At 31.4% G+C, this 16,115-nt stretch overlaps 4 protein-coding genes across 8 annotated transcripts; 2 read left to right on the top strand and 2 right to left on the bottom strand.

The window, feature by feature from the left end:
• Positions 1 to 444: 444 nt before the first annotated feature.
• On the top strand, positions 445 to 5,230 carry LOC117239530 (serine/threonine-protein kinase unc-51). 2 transcript variants are annotated; one of them, XM_033505173.1, is made up of 13 exons: positions 445 to 884; positions 1,329 to 1,421; positions 1,768 to 1,818; positions 1,939 to 2,008; positions 2,114 to 2,290; positions 2,414 to 2,648; positions 2,734 to 3,048; positions 3,146 to 3,415; positions 3,494 to 3,747; positions 3,854 to 4,222; positions 4,285 to 4,427; positions 4,529 to 4,664; positions 4,746 to 5,230. In XM_033505173.1, the coding sequence occupies exons 1-13, from the start codon at positions 795 to 797 to the stop codon at positions 4,817 to 4,819; spliced, it is 2,277 nt and encodes a 758-aa protein (XP_033361064.1). In that variant the 5' UTR covers positions 445 to 794; the 3' UTR covers positions 4,820 to 5,230. The 2 variants fall into 2 exon arrangements, with proteins under 2 accessions (XP_033361064.1, XP_033361065.1); XM_033505174.1 differs by having other exon boundaries at positions 447 to 884; positions 4,300 to 4,427.
• An 85-nt stretch (positions 5,231 to 5,315) lies between these two features.
• Positions 5,316 to 6,890, bottom strand: LOC117239537 (translocator protein). Of its 2 annotated transcripts, none has more exons than XM_033505188.1 (4): positions 6,801 to 6,890; positions 6,560 to 6,709; positions 5,640 to 5,852; positions 5,316 to 5,569 (listed from the first exon to the last, which is right to left on the bottom strand). In XM_033505188.1, exons 2-4 carry the CDS (start codon positions 6,665 to 6,667, stop codon positions 5,375 to 5,377), a joined length of 516 nt encoding a protein of 171 aa, XP_033361079.1. In that variant the 5' UTR covers positions 6,668 to 6,709; positions 6,801 to 6,890; the 3' UTR covers positions 5,316 to 5,374. The 2 variants fall into 2 exon arrangements, with proteins under 2 accessions (XP_033361079.1, XP_033361078.1); XM_033505187.1 differs by having other exon boundaries at positions 6,788 to 6,876.
• A 418-nt stretch (positions 6,891 to 7,308) lies between these two features.
• LOC117239533 (transmembrane protein 120 homolog) lies at positions 7,309 to 10,002 on the bottom strand. 3 transcript variants are annotated; one of them, XM_033505181.1, is made up of 6 exons: positions 9,727 to 10,002; positions 9,340 to 9,458; positions 9,101 to 9,259; positions 8,927 to 9,019; positions 8,632 to 8,849; positions 7,309 to 8,559 (listed from the first exon to the last, which is right to left on the bottom strand). In XM_033505181.1, exons 2-6 carry the CDS (start codon positions 9,366 to 9,368, stop codon positions 8,150 to 8,152), a joined length of 909 nt encoding a protein of 302 aa, XP_033361072.1. In that variant the 5' UTR covers positions 9,369 to 9,458; positions 9,727 to 10,002; the 3' UTR covers positions 7,309 to 8,149. The 3 variants fall into 3 exon arrangements, with proteins under 3 accessions (XP_033361072.1, XP_033361071.1, XP_033361070.1); XM_033505180.1 differs by having other exon boundaries at positions 9,799 to 10,002; XM_033505179.1 differs by having other exon boundaries at positions 8,752 to 8,849; positions 9,799 to 9,998.
• A 2,360-nt stretch (positions 10,003 to 12,362) lies between these two features.
• Positions 12,363 to 16,043, top strand: LOC117239595 (cytochrome P450 315a1, mitochondrial). The gene is made up of 6 exons (XM_033505305.1): positions 12,363 to 14,250; positions 14,471 to 14,661; positions 14,735 to 15,069; positions 15,263 to 15,487; positions 15,579 to 15,791; positions 15,863 to 16,043. The coding sequence occupies exons 1-6, from the start codon at positions 13,715 to 13,717 to the stop codon at positions 15,974 to 15,976; spliced, it is 1,614 nt and encodes a 537-aa protein (XP_033361196.1). The 5' UTR covers positions 12,363 to 13,714; the 3' UTR covers positions 15,977 to 16,043.
• The last annotated feature ends 72 nt before the right edge of the window (positions 16,044 to 16,115 follow it).

The following is a 16,115-nucleotide window of genomic DNA, read 5'->3' as shown; positions in this document are numbered from 1 at the left end:
AAATTCTATTTATTAGCAGTACAAAATACTTAAAAGTACATATACATATAATACATACCATATAGAATTGAAATAAGAATACAATTTTCATTAAAAATTTGTACGATATCCTTATTTTTATGCATTTATATGAAATTTGCGAGTGCAAAATTCCATTCTTAAACAGAATGCATTTGATATGAAAAGTTATATAAAATATCCAACTAATACTTGATAGGTAAAACAATTTTTACCGAGATCCTACTTTGTTAATTATATTTGCAGGAATATAAATTTGCATAAAAATCCGCAATCTACTCATGTTAAACCCTTTCAAATTTTATGGTAAGCCTCATATTCACTCACAAACAAATTTGAAGAAATTTTAAGTCGCGGGCCTCTAATACGATAGTCACATACCTGTGAACATTAACACGACCTCTGTACGAAATCGTCTGACATCTTGCAAAGGCAACTGTACGTCTGAGTGCGTACTCCGTAGTGTTTTGTATTTTGCAAGTATACACTACCATCAGTGTGGTGATTCGAGTTAATGATCGATGTGATTCATAAGGGTGGACAAAATGTAGACCGATAACCGAGGTTGATTAAGTCTTTGAAGAAGATCGTCGGAGAATAGGACTGATACCGAACAGAAAATCCTACGGACCGCAACTTTTCTTACAACACGTATCGATCTCTCTCTCCGCAGGCAATGCATCTTCCTAGCCTGTCGTGCTATGTTTATAAACTGTTGACCTTGCTTGTTAAAGATCGGTGAAAGATTCTCGATCGCCGAGAAATTACGATCAACAATGGAAATCGTCGGCGACTACGAGTACAACACGAAAGATCTGATAGGCCACGGCGCATTCGCCGTCGTCTTCAGAGGTAGACATCGTAAAGTGAGTTTTCTTGTTTTTTCTCGATCATTGAAAATCGTGATCGTCAATGAAATTATAAAAAGGAGTGAATCAACGAAACTTTGAACATAATTGAAGACCACAGATAAAGAACATGATAAGCTTATTTGTTTTGATTTTATAATTTTGATGCTAGTTTCCTCTGTAAAACATGAAAAGTGTGATTTATTATGTTTTTCTCCCGTGATCTTCAATTACATGTGTTGGTGATTACATGTGTTCCTTTTTGTTTTGTGGAAACTAGATTTCACCATCACAATTGAAGACAACAGAAAAAGAACATGATAAGTCTATTTGCATTGATTTTATAATTTTGATGTTACTTTTCTCTGTAAAACATGAAAAGTGTGATTTATTATGTTTTCTTAAGTGATCTGCAATTATTATATGTGTTGGTGATTATATATGGTCCTTTTTGTTTTGTAGAAACCAAATTTTGTAGTGGCAATCAAAAGTATCACCAAAAAAAGTTTGGCAAAATCACAGAATCTACTTGGAAAAGAAATCAAGATTCTGAAGGTTTGTAATTTGTGCTATTGTATCTATATTTTGAGATACATTCAATGTTTGTATTTGACTTATATTATAAAAGAATTGCCTTTACTTAACTTATAAAGAAACATGATCTTTCTCATGTTATTCACCTGAAATAAAAAATTGTAAAGTAATCGTAAGATACTTATGTATCTTACACTAATTATTAATAAGAACAATAATATTTACTATAAGGAAGTTTGAATGTTTAAAACTAATACATATATTTTTTAATAAGAATTATCTGTGGTTAAGAAACAGTTTAAATGTTTCATATTTCAATAACAACTGCATAATGAGTTTGGTTGCTGACTGAAACATTATGTTTCAGGAACTAACAGAATTACATCATGAAAATGTTGTTGCATTATTGGACTGCAAGGTTAGTACAATGAGAATTAGCACATAATACTTACGTTAGTAAGCATTAAATATCTTTACTTTCTTTGTAAATATTATATAATAGTATTGATATTGGTTTAATTATGAACTTACTGTTTAGGAGTCTAATTATAATGTCTTCCTGGTTATGGAGTATTGTAATGGTGGGGATTTAGCTGATTATTTAAGTGGTATGTTTTCTATAAAAAAAAAGTCTTATTAAAACATTGAAATGATATTTACACGAGCTAAAGATCAACTATATTTACTCTATTATTTCATTTTTCATTAATTAGCAAAAGGAACTCTTTCTGAAGATACTATCAGAGTGTTTCTAAAGCAATTAGCAGGTGCGATGAAAGCACTACATGCCAAAGGTGTAGTTCACAGAGATCTTAAACCACAAAATATTTTACTCAGTCATAATTGTGGTAAGGCTTGTCCACAGCCACATCAAATAACATTAAAAATTGGCAAGTATTTATTTCTTTATTTCTTTAATACATATTGTACCACATGAAAAAAAAGTTTAAATTTATCTAAATTGAAGGGATAAGTAAAGAAAAAGGGTTCTAAATTATACTTTTCTGTTCCAGCGGATTTTGGGTTTGCTAGGTTCTTACAAGATGGTGTAATGGCTGCAACATTATGTGGTTCACCTATGTATATGGCACCAGAAGTTATAATGTCACTTCAGTATGATGCGAAAGCAGATCTCTGGTCTTTAGGAACAATAGTTTTTCAATGTCTTACTGGGAAAGCTCCATTTCAAGCTCACACACCTCAGGCTTTAAAACTGTTTTATGAGAAAAATGCAAATCTTGGACCTAAGTATGTTGTAATATACTCATGTGCTTTTGCTGAAAAAAGAAGCTTATATTCATTTTCTTTTTTGTTTTAATTGCTTATATTTTAGAATCCCACCCGGAACTTCACCTGAGTTATCAGATCTTTTAATGGGCTTATTAAGACGTAATGCTAGAGATCGTATGCCTTTTGATGAATTCTTTGGACATCCTTTCCTTCAAGGTTCCAGGGAAAGCCCTAGTCCAGTTCCTGCTGAACTTCCTGCTTCTCCAGGAACATTAGCGATTCAAGAAGGAGCTACGGCTGTTACAAGATCAGAGCCAGAAACAACCAGTCCGTGTTCCAGCCCTGAAGATGACTTTGTGCTTGTGCCAAGTGATCTCAGTAGTGACACAGACAATAATCCCAACACACAACAAGTAAAGTACGTAATTTAATAACATCTTATACAAAGAATTTCTATTTATCTTTTATTTTATTTATTATTATATGTGTTTTTAATATTGTTATTAATTGATTAGATATATCAAACAAACTAGTAGAGAGGCAGTGAGTCCACCACGACCATGCTTCCTTCCCATTTCTGAGCCAATTCCCGTTCCATCTCAAAGAAGTATTGCACAACCATCATCTCCTTCTACAAATGTACGATCGGGAAGTAGTGTTGTTCCTCGCTCGCAACCTATAAGTATGAAACGCAGTGTGGATACTCATAGAAGTCATGCTCCTGATATTGGCTCTCTTAGTCCACCCAGTGTTCAATTTGTCATTGGTACACCACCCAGTAGAAGGTATACTAATTTTTTATTGGTATAAATTATTTTATTTGTCGTATGTGTATCATCTTTTTTAACTGTGATTATTTTCAGATTAAGTGAAACACCTCCACCACCAAATACGTGGCAAGTTAGTCCTGTTGCAAGGCATTCACATACTTCCAGTGGGACGTCACCATTAAGGCGTTCGACTGGAAATAATAGTGCATCTTCGCCATTACTAACAGGACCGTTGGCAGTGTTAGGTTCTCCTACATCGAGAGCATTTCAGGATAATAACAACACATTGAGGCATTCGCCAGTTATTCCTTTTGGAACAAGAGCTGTTACACTTCCTGAAATATCTGGTACGCATTTTATATTATTTACAAATTGTTTGTGCTACAGCAGGAGAAATATTTTATGTTAAATTAGTCAATATCTTCACTCTTTTTTTTGGTACTATATTTACAGAGGCGGGTAGTTTCCAAAATCTCCTACCAGAAGTAAATCCTACGATAACAGATGATCGACCACTGACGTTCTTTGCACCTGAACTTCCAGAGGAGACGCTTTTGGAACGAGAACACAACGAAATATTAGCGAAGTTAAACTTTGTTGTTGCATTATGCGAATGTGTATGTGAAGTAGCAAGAACAAGAGCAGGACCTTTAGGTGCGCCTTTGGGTGGTATCGAACAAGCAAGCACTGCTGCAACAAGGAGGAGAGCAGAACAAGTAATTTTACTTGTTAGAGCTCTTCAGTGGCTCAGTTCTGGACTAAATCTTGCAACTCAACAACTTAACGCTGGTCGGTTGCAGCCAACTACTACCGTTAAAGAAGGTAATTTTCGTTTATTATAATTATGAATAATTATTGTATATTAAATATAATAATATATAGAGATGATTATATTTCAGTTGTGAATACAATGAACGAAAAATTCAGAACGTGCCTCTCAGAATGTAAACAGCTCAATAGTGCTGGGCTTCTTCATCAGACAGGAGCTACTGCAGATAAAATTCTTTACAACCATGCCATTCAAATGGTAAGTATCTGGGAAATTTCTTTTACTTTCTTTTTTTTTTTAACTAGGTAAAAATATACCTATGAAATAGATATATTTATGAAAAACTATATTTTTAACAGTGTCAGTCAGCAGCACTAGACGAATTGTTTGGCAACCCTGCAGAATGTTTTCAGCGGTATCATACAGCACAGATATTGCTCCATTCTTTATCGCAACATGTCAGCCACAGTCAGGATAGAGCCCTCCTTATTAAATGTAATTTATATATTTTTTTTATTGTAGAATATATATTCCTATTTTTAATCAAGATATTAAAATGTATATATTTTATTTTAGATAAAGATGCTGTTGAAAAACGCCTATACGTACTTCAACAACAAGGTTACATTTATGCAACCGATCCTACATAGCGCTTGTGAAAAATGGCAGCAGAGTGCAGCGACCCGCCCAAACCTGTACCGTGCTCGATATCTCTTTTCTGTAAGATATTCTGCCCTATTCTGTATAAAAACTGTTAATTCATTAATCATTAAGACCTTGCTACAAAGATGACATTGTAGAAAGAAGCAAATTTAAGATAACATATATAGTAACTTTGTTAGATCTTACACAGAATAGGGTAGATTACCCCGTGGAAGAGTACGAAAGTGATTCTGTACAAGTTTCTTTATATGATTTATTAATAATGCGAACAATGAAATTAAATTATATATATAATATAGATATTATATTATATATATATATTGTAATGTACGTATGGTTGATTAACTTTATGACTAACCTTTATTTCATATCAAACAATAAACATGTGTATACTAATAGCATTGTGCGTTCAATGCAAGGCATGTTTCTTATCAAATAAGATAATAGTGATATAGTAACTGTTAAAAAAACAAGAGTAAAGTATTGTTTTCATTAGGTGATCTATATTAATGTTGTTTGCTACAGAAGTATCACCAAGTATATTATTTTTTCTTTTCATCCACAGCTGGTTCAATACTTGGTTTGTTATCCTTATAAATTGTGTAATTCAATGCTGTAGCAAGAGTAGCCCATGCTAAATATGGAATAGTCAACCAACCAGCAAGTGAATTCACATGATAAAAACACATACCCATTGCTACAGTACTTCCCCATAATAAAACAATTTCATACAAAGCCTAAAAGCATAAAAGGAGATAAATGGAAAGGTAATTAAAATCTGTGATATATTTATTTCTATCAAAATACCCATTTTATCTTGTGTAATCCAAAGAACAGTGGCGTCCAAGACCAATTTAGTATTAAATTAGTTCCATAAATAGAAAGAGGTACTATTGCTTCCCTGAAACCACCACCATCTCTCCATACTAAATATGAAGAATACCCCATTGTGCAATAAAGGGTTGTCCATACTGGAGCGAATGCCCAGTTTGGTGGAGTCCAACATGGTCTTTTTAAAGACTGTTAAATATGATTCAAAACATTTATTATTTTATTAAAACTAACTTCATTTGAAAAGAATTTTAATGTAACCAATGGTCAAAAGTGAAGATACATTGTAGTATATTAAAAACGAATGAATCTCTCTGAAAAAGCGATGTAGGGATAAAAAGAGAACGCTACATACAAGCCTCTTGTGTTTTTCTCTAATAACGCTTACAATAAATATGAAAGCACAACACCGATCAACAAGCAGCGTTAATGTGCATATCTCATTAGACAAGGACAGAAAGAGCTCCTATGCAACGTTTTTTTCCTATTCCTATATCGCATATATTCACACGATAATATATGATTCGCGTGTTCTGTTCTTAGATAAGAATCTCTATCTTACAATATTCTTTAAGTTGCTGAATATATGAGACTTTTTCAAGCATTTAATATAATATAATAAAACGGAGAAATATATAATTTATTTAGAAATAAATCCTTATTTTAACCGAGTAAAAATTGAACATAATCAATTTTAATTAATAGATACAGTAATCGGGACTTTTGTTATTTTATTAGAAATAATATTCAAAACTAGTATTTGTTAGTATATTACAAAGTTTTATACCACTCTCTATGTATATTTGTTCATAAATTAAATTTATTGGCTAAAATTTTCTGACTCCATGTTCCACTACTGGATTTGAGTAGTTCTAACGATTAATCGATTTAATTACCTCATACCAGGGTTTGATATTTTTTCTAGTGATATAACTTCCAGCCCATCCTCCTATATTCGGATAAATAACAGCTGCCACAACCGGCCAAGATATTTTTACAGGCATTTTACTTAGAAGGAAATATTATTTGACTATTTTTCAAAATACCTGAACATAGATTGCAGAGAATAGAGAAAATGCGTTTATTACGTTTCGCGACTGACGTCTTTCTAGTGGTGTACTTACTGCTTACACTTACTTCGGAGAACTATCGGCACACCTACACACTTTTACTTGTTACATCCGTTATTACGTACATTGGTAACAATGATTGCGATGAATTTACATCGTCATGAATACTTATGCAATGTAATGCAATTAATATTATAAATAAAATTACAACTATCATATAAAATCATATATTTCTCATACATGAGATAAAAACATATTATACACACATTTAATAAAAATAACGTACTAACAATAATGAATTGCAAAAAAATAGCTTCATTACAGATAGGATATTTCATGATTTTTTTACGCAATAAATCGCTATTTTTTTTTATAAAATTTGGAATGTAAGTTGATATATGTATTCGCTATTAACTATGAGATTGTTTTATTTTATTGATTTTCTGCATCAATAGAAATATAAGCACAAATATACGTACACGGTCATGTACACACGTATGATTGAAAATGTATTATTTTATTTAATATTAGGCGAGTTACATATTTTTATTTACATATATAATTTAATAAATATATTAAGAACAAAACAAATAAGTTTATATTACACAAATGTGCAAAATGTCATGCATGATAATTATAAGTGACTATTAGCTGTAACTAGCATAAGTATCCCATGAGTATACGGGTGTGTGCGTGAACATATATTGTTCTAATTAAATTGTCATAATAGTACATAATAACATGCACACATATAGGCGCATGTGTACTCCTATGTGAATATAACATTACGTGTGAGACCATTTTTCTTTTTCTCTTGGTACACGTACAAGGTATATTTATGTTTTGACACAAACAAAATTTGTTTATATATCATTTCTGAGAGAAATAAATTTAAATTTCAACATGAATTTAAATGTTAGCAAGTATAAAATATAACATCCTCAAGGAACACTTTTTTAGAAGATAGAACGTGAACAAATTTTTTACTAAATTGCTACATAAAATTGCTGTTTTAAAAGGGTATATTAATACACTTTAATTTTTTCTTAAATTAATAGTAAATACGCGTAATTTTGTTGATATCTAGAAAAGTAAACTTGATGTGGAAAGGCATACAAAAAGAATACTTCCAAATAATTCATTTCTACATTACATGTTAGTACATATATTTTAAATGGGTCTTGTGTTAATGAGAGTGATAGAAAGACGACAATCCATGGAAGAGTTTTCCAGTGTTTTGTTTAATTTTGGTTGGTATTCTTTAGTCAGAGTTAATCGATATATTTATTTTATTTGCATTTCTTCATTATAGTTCTGCCTGACATTTGCATTTTTCTTATTCGTGAATATTCATTCCATATTTCATTAATCTTTTTATCATACTCGACTGATTAAAAAACTCTCGTTAATTTTATTTCACTCGCATTTCTGAGCTTTCACTTCCTTTTCCCCATTTACTTCCTTTTTTCGTTCAGTTTTGGAGAAAAATACTCCAGCAAAGTGATATTTAACGCGTTCTCTTAGTTTTTGACGAATTACCATGGTAGTTGTTATTGTATTACCTAGGAACAATACCAAGAACATACCACTAAGAACTGGAACATGCCATGTAGCTTCTGGATGGGATACTAATGTGTATAAGACATATGCATTGTATAACTGAAATACATATCCAACAAAAAGGAATGGCAATAAAAACGATAATCCACGCCACATCCATGAATGGAAACCTTCGATAGTAATATCCATATTATGCCTTTCACCTAATGCTTTCAACCGATACAAAACACCCCGCTGATAACAAAATTGCAGAGACTGTACTACACCTGCAAATAAAACATACTATATTTTATGTAAATAAAAGAAATTGTTGGATAAATTTTTGATAAATAACATACTGATGTAAACATTGAACCACATAAATTGTTGCCTAAATGCATACCATGGCCCTGTGTTAGGCCATACTAATAACAGACCAGATACTACAGTCGAAAAGAAATGGTGAAATCTCCACCAACCTTTTATTCTTGAACCATTTACTTTTAATATACTTTCCCTTATTGTCAATGTACAATAATACCAGACTAAAAGGAACATAAAACTAAGTTCCAAAGTTCTGCAACAGATATTACCAATAAGAGGTTGTTATAAATATACTTTCTGTTTCGATACAAAATAAATAATATATATTACCTGACATTAGTTACCAGATTTAACATAGATAAAATAAAACCGATTACAGAAAGGACTAATTTAAATTTTTCATATTCATCTTTATATTTGAACCTGAAAGATAAATGAGATGTTCAAATATACGTCCTATAATGTTTTGTCTGTTGGATAAATGACTATTACTGTCATCCTTACTTATCATTTTTGTTTAAAATGGAAACATTAACATTGCCTAAAATAATTTGAAGATATGTGCCATTTGGTTTTGGTAATGTTTGTTCTATTTCATGTAACTGCTGTTTTCTTTTAGCCATCTCTTTGCTTAAACTTTTTTGTGCTTCGCTCGCATGTAACCTAAAGTTAAATGAGAATATATTCAATTATTTGAAGAAAATTAATTGAAAAAGTATATACGTACTAAAACAATTACTTACTGTTTCAATGATTTTGATATTATACTCATCCGGTATTTTTGGTGAGAAATTCCTTTCAAACATTTTGCTTGAAGTTCACTTACTTCCTCTAATTTTGCAAGATATTCTTTGTTCAATGCCTGTTAACAAAATTGAAATATTGATGACGTTGAAACATCATTAATATTCAAAATACCTCACACAATATGGAGAAATATTGTTTGTTCCAAATGTATTGATTAAACAATGAACAGTAACGAAAAGAACAAAGAAATGTTTCGTGATAGTATTTCAAACACGTTTATGAATATATTTTCGAAAAAAGGGTTTTTTAATTTCAGGAAATATTATATAAAAGTATTTTTATGCACCGGTTGCGATTATGGATAAATAAAAAATACACTTAACCTCATAGAAAATGGTCCAACGTTTAAACCACCGACAACATCAGTACCCAGGATTAACAAAAAATTATCTTACTTCTAATTCCTTGTACTCTTGTGCTAGGTCGTTCCAGTCTTTTAAACAGGATTCAACATCAGTATCCATCGCAGCAAAAAAAAAAGGGACGATGGCCAACGAGTAACGACTCACTAAAGTTTCAGGTACGCAATGATTTGCGGTGTTCTTATAGACCTGAGTCAAGCACTTCCTCGTGCATTTAAGTAGCGAAGGAGAGCTCTGGAAACAGTCTCTTATTAGTTGTGCTAATCTTCGAATATATGATGAATATGTATTTCATATTTAGCATAGAGAATTTAAATTTTGCAATGTAATTTGAACTTCATCCAATATTAAAATTTATTTATTTTTTATTATTAATTTTATTTTCAATGTATATTTATTTGGTACATTTCTTTCTTCTAAAGCATTTTAACAAGTTTTATCTTCTAGATTTTCGCAAACCCAATGGAAGATTTTGGAGAACAGTTTTGATAACGCTCATTGGTTTCTATAAATAGAAGATTAAAAGTTTTAATATTGCATCAAAATATTTAATTAGATTTTTCCAATTTATATTTGAATAGTAAGAAAAGTTGACTTTTATGGAATTTTATTTTTATGAAATAATGAATTAAATATAATTATAATTGCTAAATTTGCTGAAATATATCTGAGTTATTTGTCAGTAAAATTGGGCATTTCACTACTGTCCATCTTACATAATTCAAGTGATAACGATATCACATTCGTTAATTATATTTAATACACAATTTAAATTTGACTATAGCAGGAATTACTTAAATAGTATTAGCATGGTGATGAAATCAATATATTTTTATTAATGTGAATAATTAAGAAACATATAACGAATGAATATTGACAAATTTTGTAAGAAATAAAATTACAAATTTACATCTAATACATTCTATATATTCTGTAATATTCTCTGCATTTCGTATGTTAAGTTGTAAGTATATAGTGTATAGCTACAAGCAGAAAGAATTATATAGCTATTAAAATTAACAATATCTTCTGAAAATATTGGGAAACATTGCTTCTCCGATACATAATTCTAGATTAGATCAAAATCAAATAAAGTTTTTTCCTATTAATTAACAAATTATTAATAAAAACATAGACGCAGGTCATTTTTTCAAACTCTTTGACTATATAATGTTTACCTATGAAGGTTACTGTTTATACTTTTAGTAGAGTAATTAGGCATTTATTAATTTGAACTCGTATTTCAAATTTATCAATCATAAAATGTCAGCTGATCGAGCCACTGTTCAGGTAAACTATCGGTAGAATCGCCATTTGCGAACAGTACCATACAGTCGGTGAATTTAACCCGCGTCCTGTTGTATCGTTGAACACGCGAATTTTTTCACGGTCGTTGACCAGACAGCTCCACCGATCTGCGAAGACAAAAGTGCTTTGCATTCTCTGGTAAACATGTTCCTTTATATTCATCGCACTTCATTTTGACTGTTCAACGTTGATCTTCTGACCCAACGCGTAAAAAGTATCACCTGCCTGGACGTTTCTTCATCCGTCGTGGAATACACGAATTTCAATGATAAGCACTTCTTCAGAGATGTGTTAATTAGTTTCAGAAATCAGTCGATGATTAAAATATAATAGAATTTTTAATAACAACAAATAAAATTTTCTTTCGCAAATTTTTTGGATGTATGATTACAACAGTATGTATAATCGTGGCATTGCATCATTAAGTATTGCCTGAATGAGCATTACACTTTAATCACTTTCATGATGTTGTAATTATGTGCAAGATATCAAATAGTTTTCAATTTGTATTAACATATAAGATATAAAATACAAACAAAATACGATACGCGTACTGCTTGATAAAAAATTTCAAATGAGGAATTTACAAAGACACGAGCGTACCGTTTGAAATAAGATGAATTTTACCAGTGGCCTCTTTTTACAGTGGATCTATTTTGTTGTAGTATTCAAAAGTAGATATTCTATCTAGATGGAAAGTATCGAATGTATTATTTATAAATGCTATTGTCCTGTTCAAAATCTTCTCACCTTATTCAATTTTACATATGTAAATGTCTTCTTCTTATCTACGTAAATTACGTTTTACTATGTTCTTAGATATATTATACACTTAAAACAGTCATTTACAAGTCTTTAATAACAAAACAACACGTGAAATGATGAACTTTGATACCGTTTTTTTTTATACTTAATAACATATTTATTAACTTACACAAATATTTATTACTGATAAAAGCCAATTTTTTCGCTAGTCATACGGTTAAACATTTCCGAAATGTTGAATGAAATTCTGAAATGCATTAAATATAGAAAATATTTTAAATTATTAAATTGTTGATTATTATTATGTATTAAAAGCAGATATAGTATATATAATAATCATAACTTAGTACGAATAATACTAGTTATGAAATAGATATAATACATGATAGTATTATTAAATTTGTTCCTATAATGAAATTTTATATAGCTTATAATACTTTATTCTTGGAACCTCGCACGTGGTCCCCACTCCATGTAAGAAGTTTCAGCAGGAGATTTAAATATCTTCGAAACTGTTAAACAGTGTGTAGTAGTCGGGCGTTATGGGCTCGGGGTAACCACGATCAGACCGCGAGGAAGTATCAGTGTTTGCCAACACATGAAAAACTGATTAGTAGTGCCACTCTCAAAAAGGAGTTGTAATCACGCAACTCTATTTGAAATAATTCTAACGGATTAGTTTCTATAGAAATAAAAAGATATATTAATATGATACTTTCAGACACGATTGTTTCACAATAATAAATATAAAAAGCTCAACGGCAATAATTAAAGATAAGTTTCAGTGAATGTAAAATTAGTGGACCTACAGAGAGCTAAAGAAATAATAGTGTTATATATAAAAACATTATTCTACAATAAGCACAAAACTGTTTGATCTATTTATTGTTCTTAATTACTCGTTGTTATAGTTATAGTGATTGTCTCAATTTGAACTTAATTGATCATACATAAGAATCGGAAGTACGAATTAAGAAAGATATTACATTTACGTCAGTATGCAACAAACGTGCTTGTTCTAATACCAACAACCTCTCTGTACTATCAAACTGTAATCAGTTTAACACATACGCGGCATATATCATGTAAATTAATTGTGGATAAATATTAAGATAATAACAAAGTAGCCGAAGAAGTATTACAAACAGCGATTTACATTAATTACTTGTTATTATGTTAATCTCAGCGACACTGTAAATGATTTGAAAATAAGAACGTAGCAAATCACAAAATGAAGGAATTCTCGTGGATGAAAGTGGAAACCTGCAGCGGAGAGGTAAACGGCTTCTAGATAACGGTCATAGTAAACGGTATTCGATCTTCTTCTTCACGTGTATACCAGTGTTTTGTAATTGGCGTGTAACTTCAATATTTTCCTCGAATTCCGCTCTCTTTACGATTCAATACTTTCTATTACCGTATCTACTTTCGGTTACAACCGGAAACTGCAATAATTGTCAAGGTGCCCGGGAGAAGAGTACAACTGAAAAATATTTACCACAAGAGAATTATGATCGATCACGTTATCAGAAAAAATATACGAATCAGCGTTGATACAATGATCATAAAAACGATTCTGCTATCGCATTAAATTGTCAACCAGTGTTATCACCGGATTGATCTCGAGTTATTAAACATGACACCAGAGAAAGAAAAGAAGAGCTTCTTTAGTACTGTTAAACGACTTCTATTTCAATGAAGTCATTTCTGAGATTTCGAAGAAAGAACGATTCGTCGACAAAATAAAAGTTTTAAATTTAAAACTCAACAACGTGTGTTCAATGTAAAATATATAACACTCTAAAATAGTATCGTGTCAGCGGTAATCATCGTTTCTTCGCATTAACGGTAAATAAGGAAGAATCATCGGTGAATTATGAAGATGAAAGTTGCGCAAAATGTTTTCAAAACCGGCAAATCTGTAAACGTTTCCAATAAAATTACCGCGTTGAAACAATGTGCATCTGGTTGCGATTGCACAGGCGCGTCGCAAGCATCGAGGATCGATGATCACTCCGATATCTCGAAATCTATAGATGGCGCGAATCAGTCGAACATAGAGATCAGCGAAAAATCGCGCGACAGAAATCTTGCTACTGTGGTGACAACGGCGTCCAAAAGTGTTATACGGAAAGCACCAGAACCACGGGGAATTCCTGTTTTTGGGACGCTTTTGTCATTCATTCTTTCTGGCGGGCCAAAAAGGCAACATGAATACGTTCATAGAAGACACAAGGAATTGGGTCCAGTTTATAGGGAACGTTTAGGACCAGTTACAGCAGTTTTCGTAAATTCAGTCCATGAATATCGAAGAATTTTTAGACTGGAAGGTTCGGCGCCAAAACATTTCCTACCGGAAGCTTGGACACTTTACAACGAAATACGGAAATGTCGCCGCGGTTTACTGTTCATGTATAGTAACTTTAAGCATTTCTTTGGTTTAAAAATATCTGAAAAGTCATTTTTAATGTATAAATATGTACATCACAAATAAAACTCAGTTTTGATAATTATTGTACATAAATTGTACATATTGTACATATCACGTAATATGGTGGTATGTTAAGAACGTAAATGAAGAAAATTCAAATTTTTTGGTTGAATTTTAAAATGAACATTTACATTTTGATAGGGATGGCGAGGAATGGATACACTTTCGTAAGATTTTAAATAAAGTAATGTTAGTACCAGATCCAACAAATTTAATGTTTGAGCCGTGTCAAGAGGTGGCCATTGGACTTAGACAGAAATGGCAAAAACAGATTAAGACTGATGCTATCATAATGAACTTACAGGTTCAACTTTATCAATGGTCTATCGAGGGTAAAAATAACTTACTTTAATCGAAAATCCAAGGTAGAAAAGTATTTATAGAAGCTTGTTTTTTATTTTGCAGCAATGATGGCCACGTTAATGGGACCGTGTTGGCATTTTTATAAGAAACAGTTGTCTCGAGACTTCGAAATATTGGCGAAAACGTTGCACAAAATATTCGAATATTCAGCTAAATTATCCATTATACCAGCCAAACTAGCTATGAATTTACGCTTACCTGTTTGGAGGAAATTCATTGCATCTGCTGATACAGCTTTCGAAATTGTTCGAGTACTGGTCCCGGAAATGACTAAATTAGGTGGCGACGGTTTGTTAAAGAAAATGATGGATGAAGGTATTCAAGCCGAAGACGCAATCTGCATCGTTACCGATTTCATTTTAGCAGCTGGTGATACGGTTAGCTCAACTGAAACCGATAGGATAATATTATTCATTTGAAATTTGAATTTAAAGATTAATAAGAATAGAATAAAGAAAAGAATTCAAGAAAAATTTTAATTTAAAATTAAATTTCAATATGATTCATTTTACATACTTATTTTACATACATTGCTAGTATTTGAAAACTAATTTTATACTTTATGCTCAGACAGCAACCACCTTACAATGGATATTGTTACTGTTGTGTAATCATCCCGAAAGGCAAGAGGAACTATTTGAACAATTGAAGGATCTTTCACAGAGAGATATATTGCGCGTACCATTATTAAAAGGCGTAATCAAAGAATCTCTTCGACTATATCCTATAGCTCCATTTATATCTAGATATTTACCGGAAGACAGTGTGATTAGTAATTACTTTGTACCAAAAGGGGTAAATGAATTTATACTACGTGTTACTTATAATAAACATATCGATAAACAACAAAGAAGGTATTTAAAAATCACGTGATATTTTATTGTAGGAGCTACTCGTATTGTCACTTTATTCGAGTGGTCGCGACGCTGCGAACTTTCCGCAACCAAATGAGTTCCTTCCGGAAAGGTGGATTAGAACGGAAAAAGGCACTTATCAAGGTGTAGTGCATCCATATGGTAGTTTACCATTCGCCTTAGGCATTAGAAGTTGCATTGGTCGAAAACTAGCAGAAATACAAATATTGCTTGCATTGGCAGAGGTGCGAAAATAATAAACTTAAGATATGTTAAGGTTTATTGAATTTATTTGATTTTATCTTAAAAATTGCAGTTGGTTAAATCATTCAAAATAGAATGTATAAATAAGGATCAGGTTAAATTAATTTTACACTTGATATCTGTACCGTCGGAGCCGATGAAGTTAAAGCTGCTGGAGAGAAACTAATAGATAATGTATCGAAGTCAAATATCATTTAAGGAAAGTATTTTTCATTTTCTATTTTTTGTTTATTTATTCCTTCGAAACAATGTATTGTCCATTTACATTTATATCGAATAAACTAAGATTGAAATATTTTCGTCAT

Source organism: Bombus vosnesenskii, unplaced genomic scaffold (assembly GCF_011952255.1).
Source record: "Bombus vosnesenskii isolate JDL3184/JDL3185 unplaced genomic scaffold, Bvos_JDL3184-5_v1.1 scf7180000014105, whole genome shotgun sequence".
In the NCBI taxonomy this organism is placed as follows: Eukaryota; Metazoa; Arthropoda; class Insecta; order Hymenoptera; family Apidae; genus Bombus; species Bombus vosnesenskii.
This window is presented reverse-complemented; position numbering and strand designations above follow the sequence as displayed.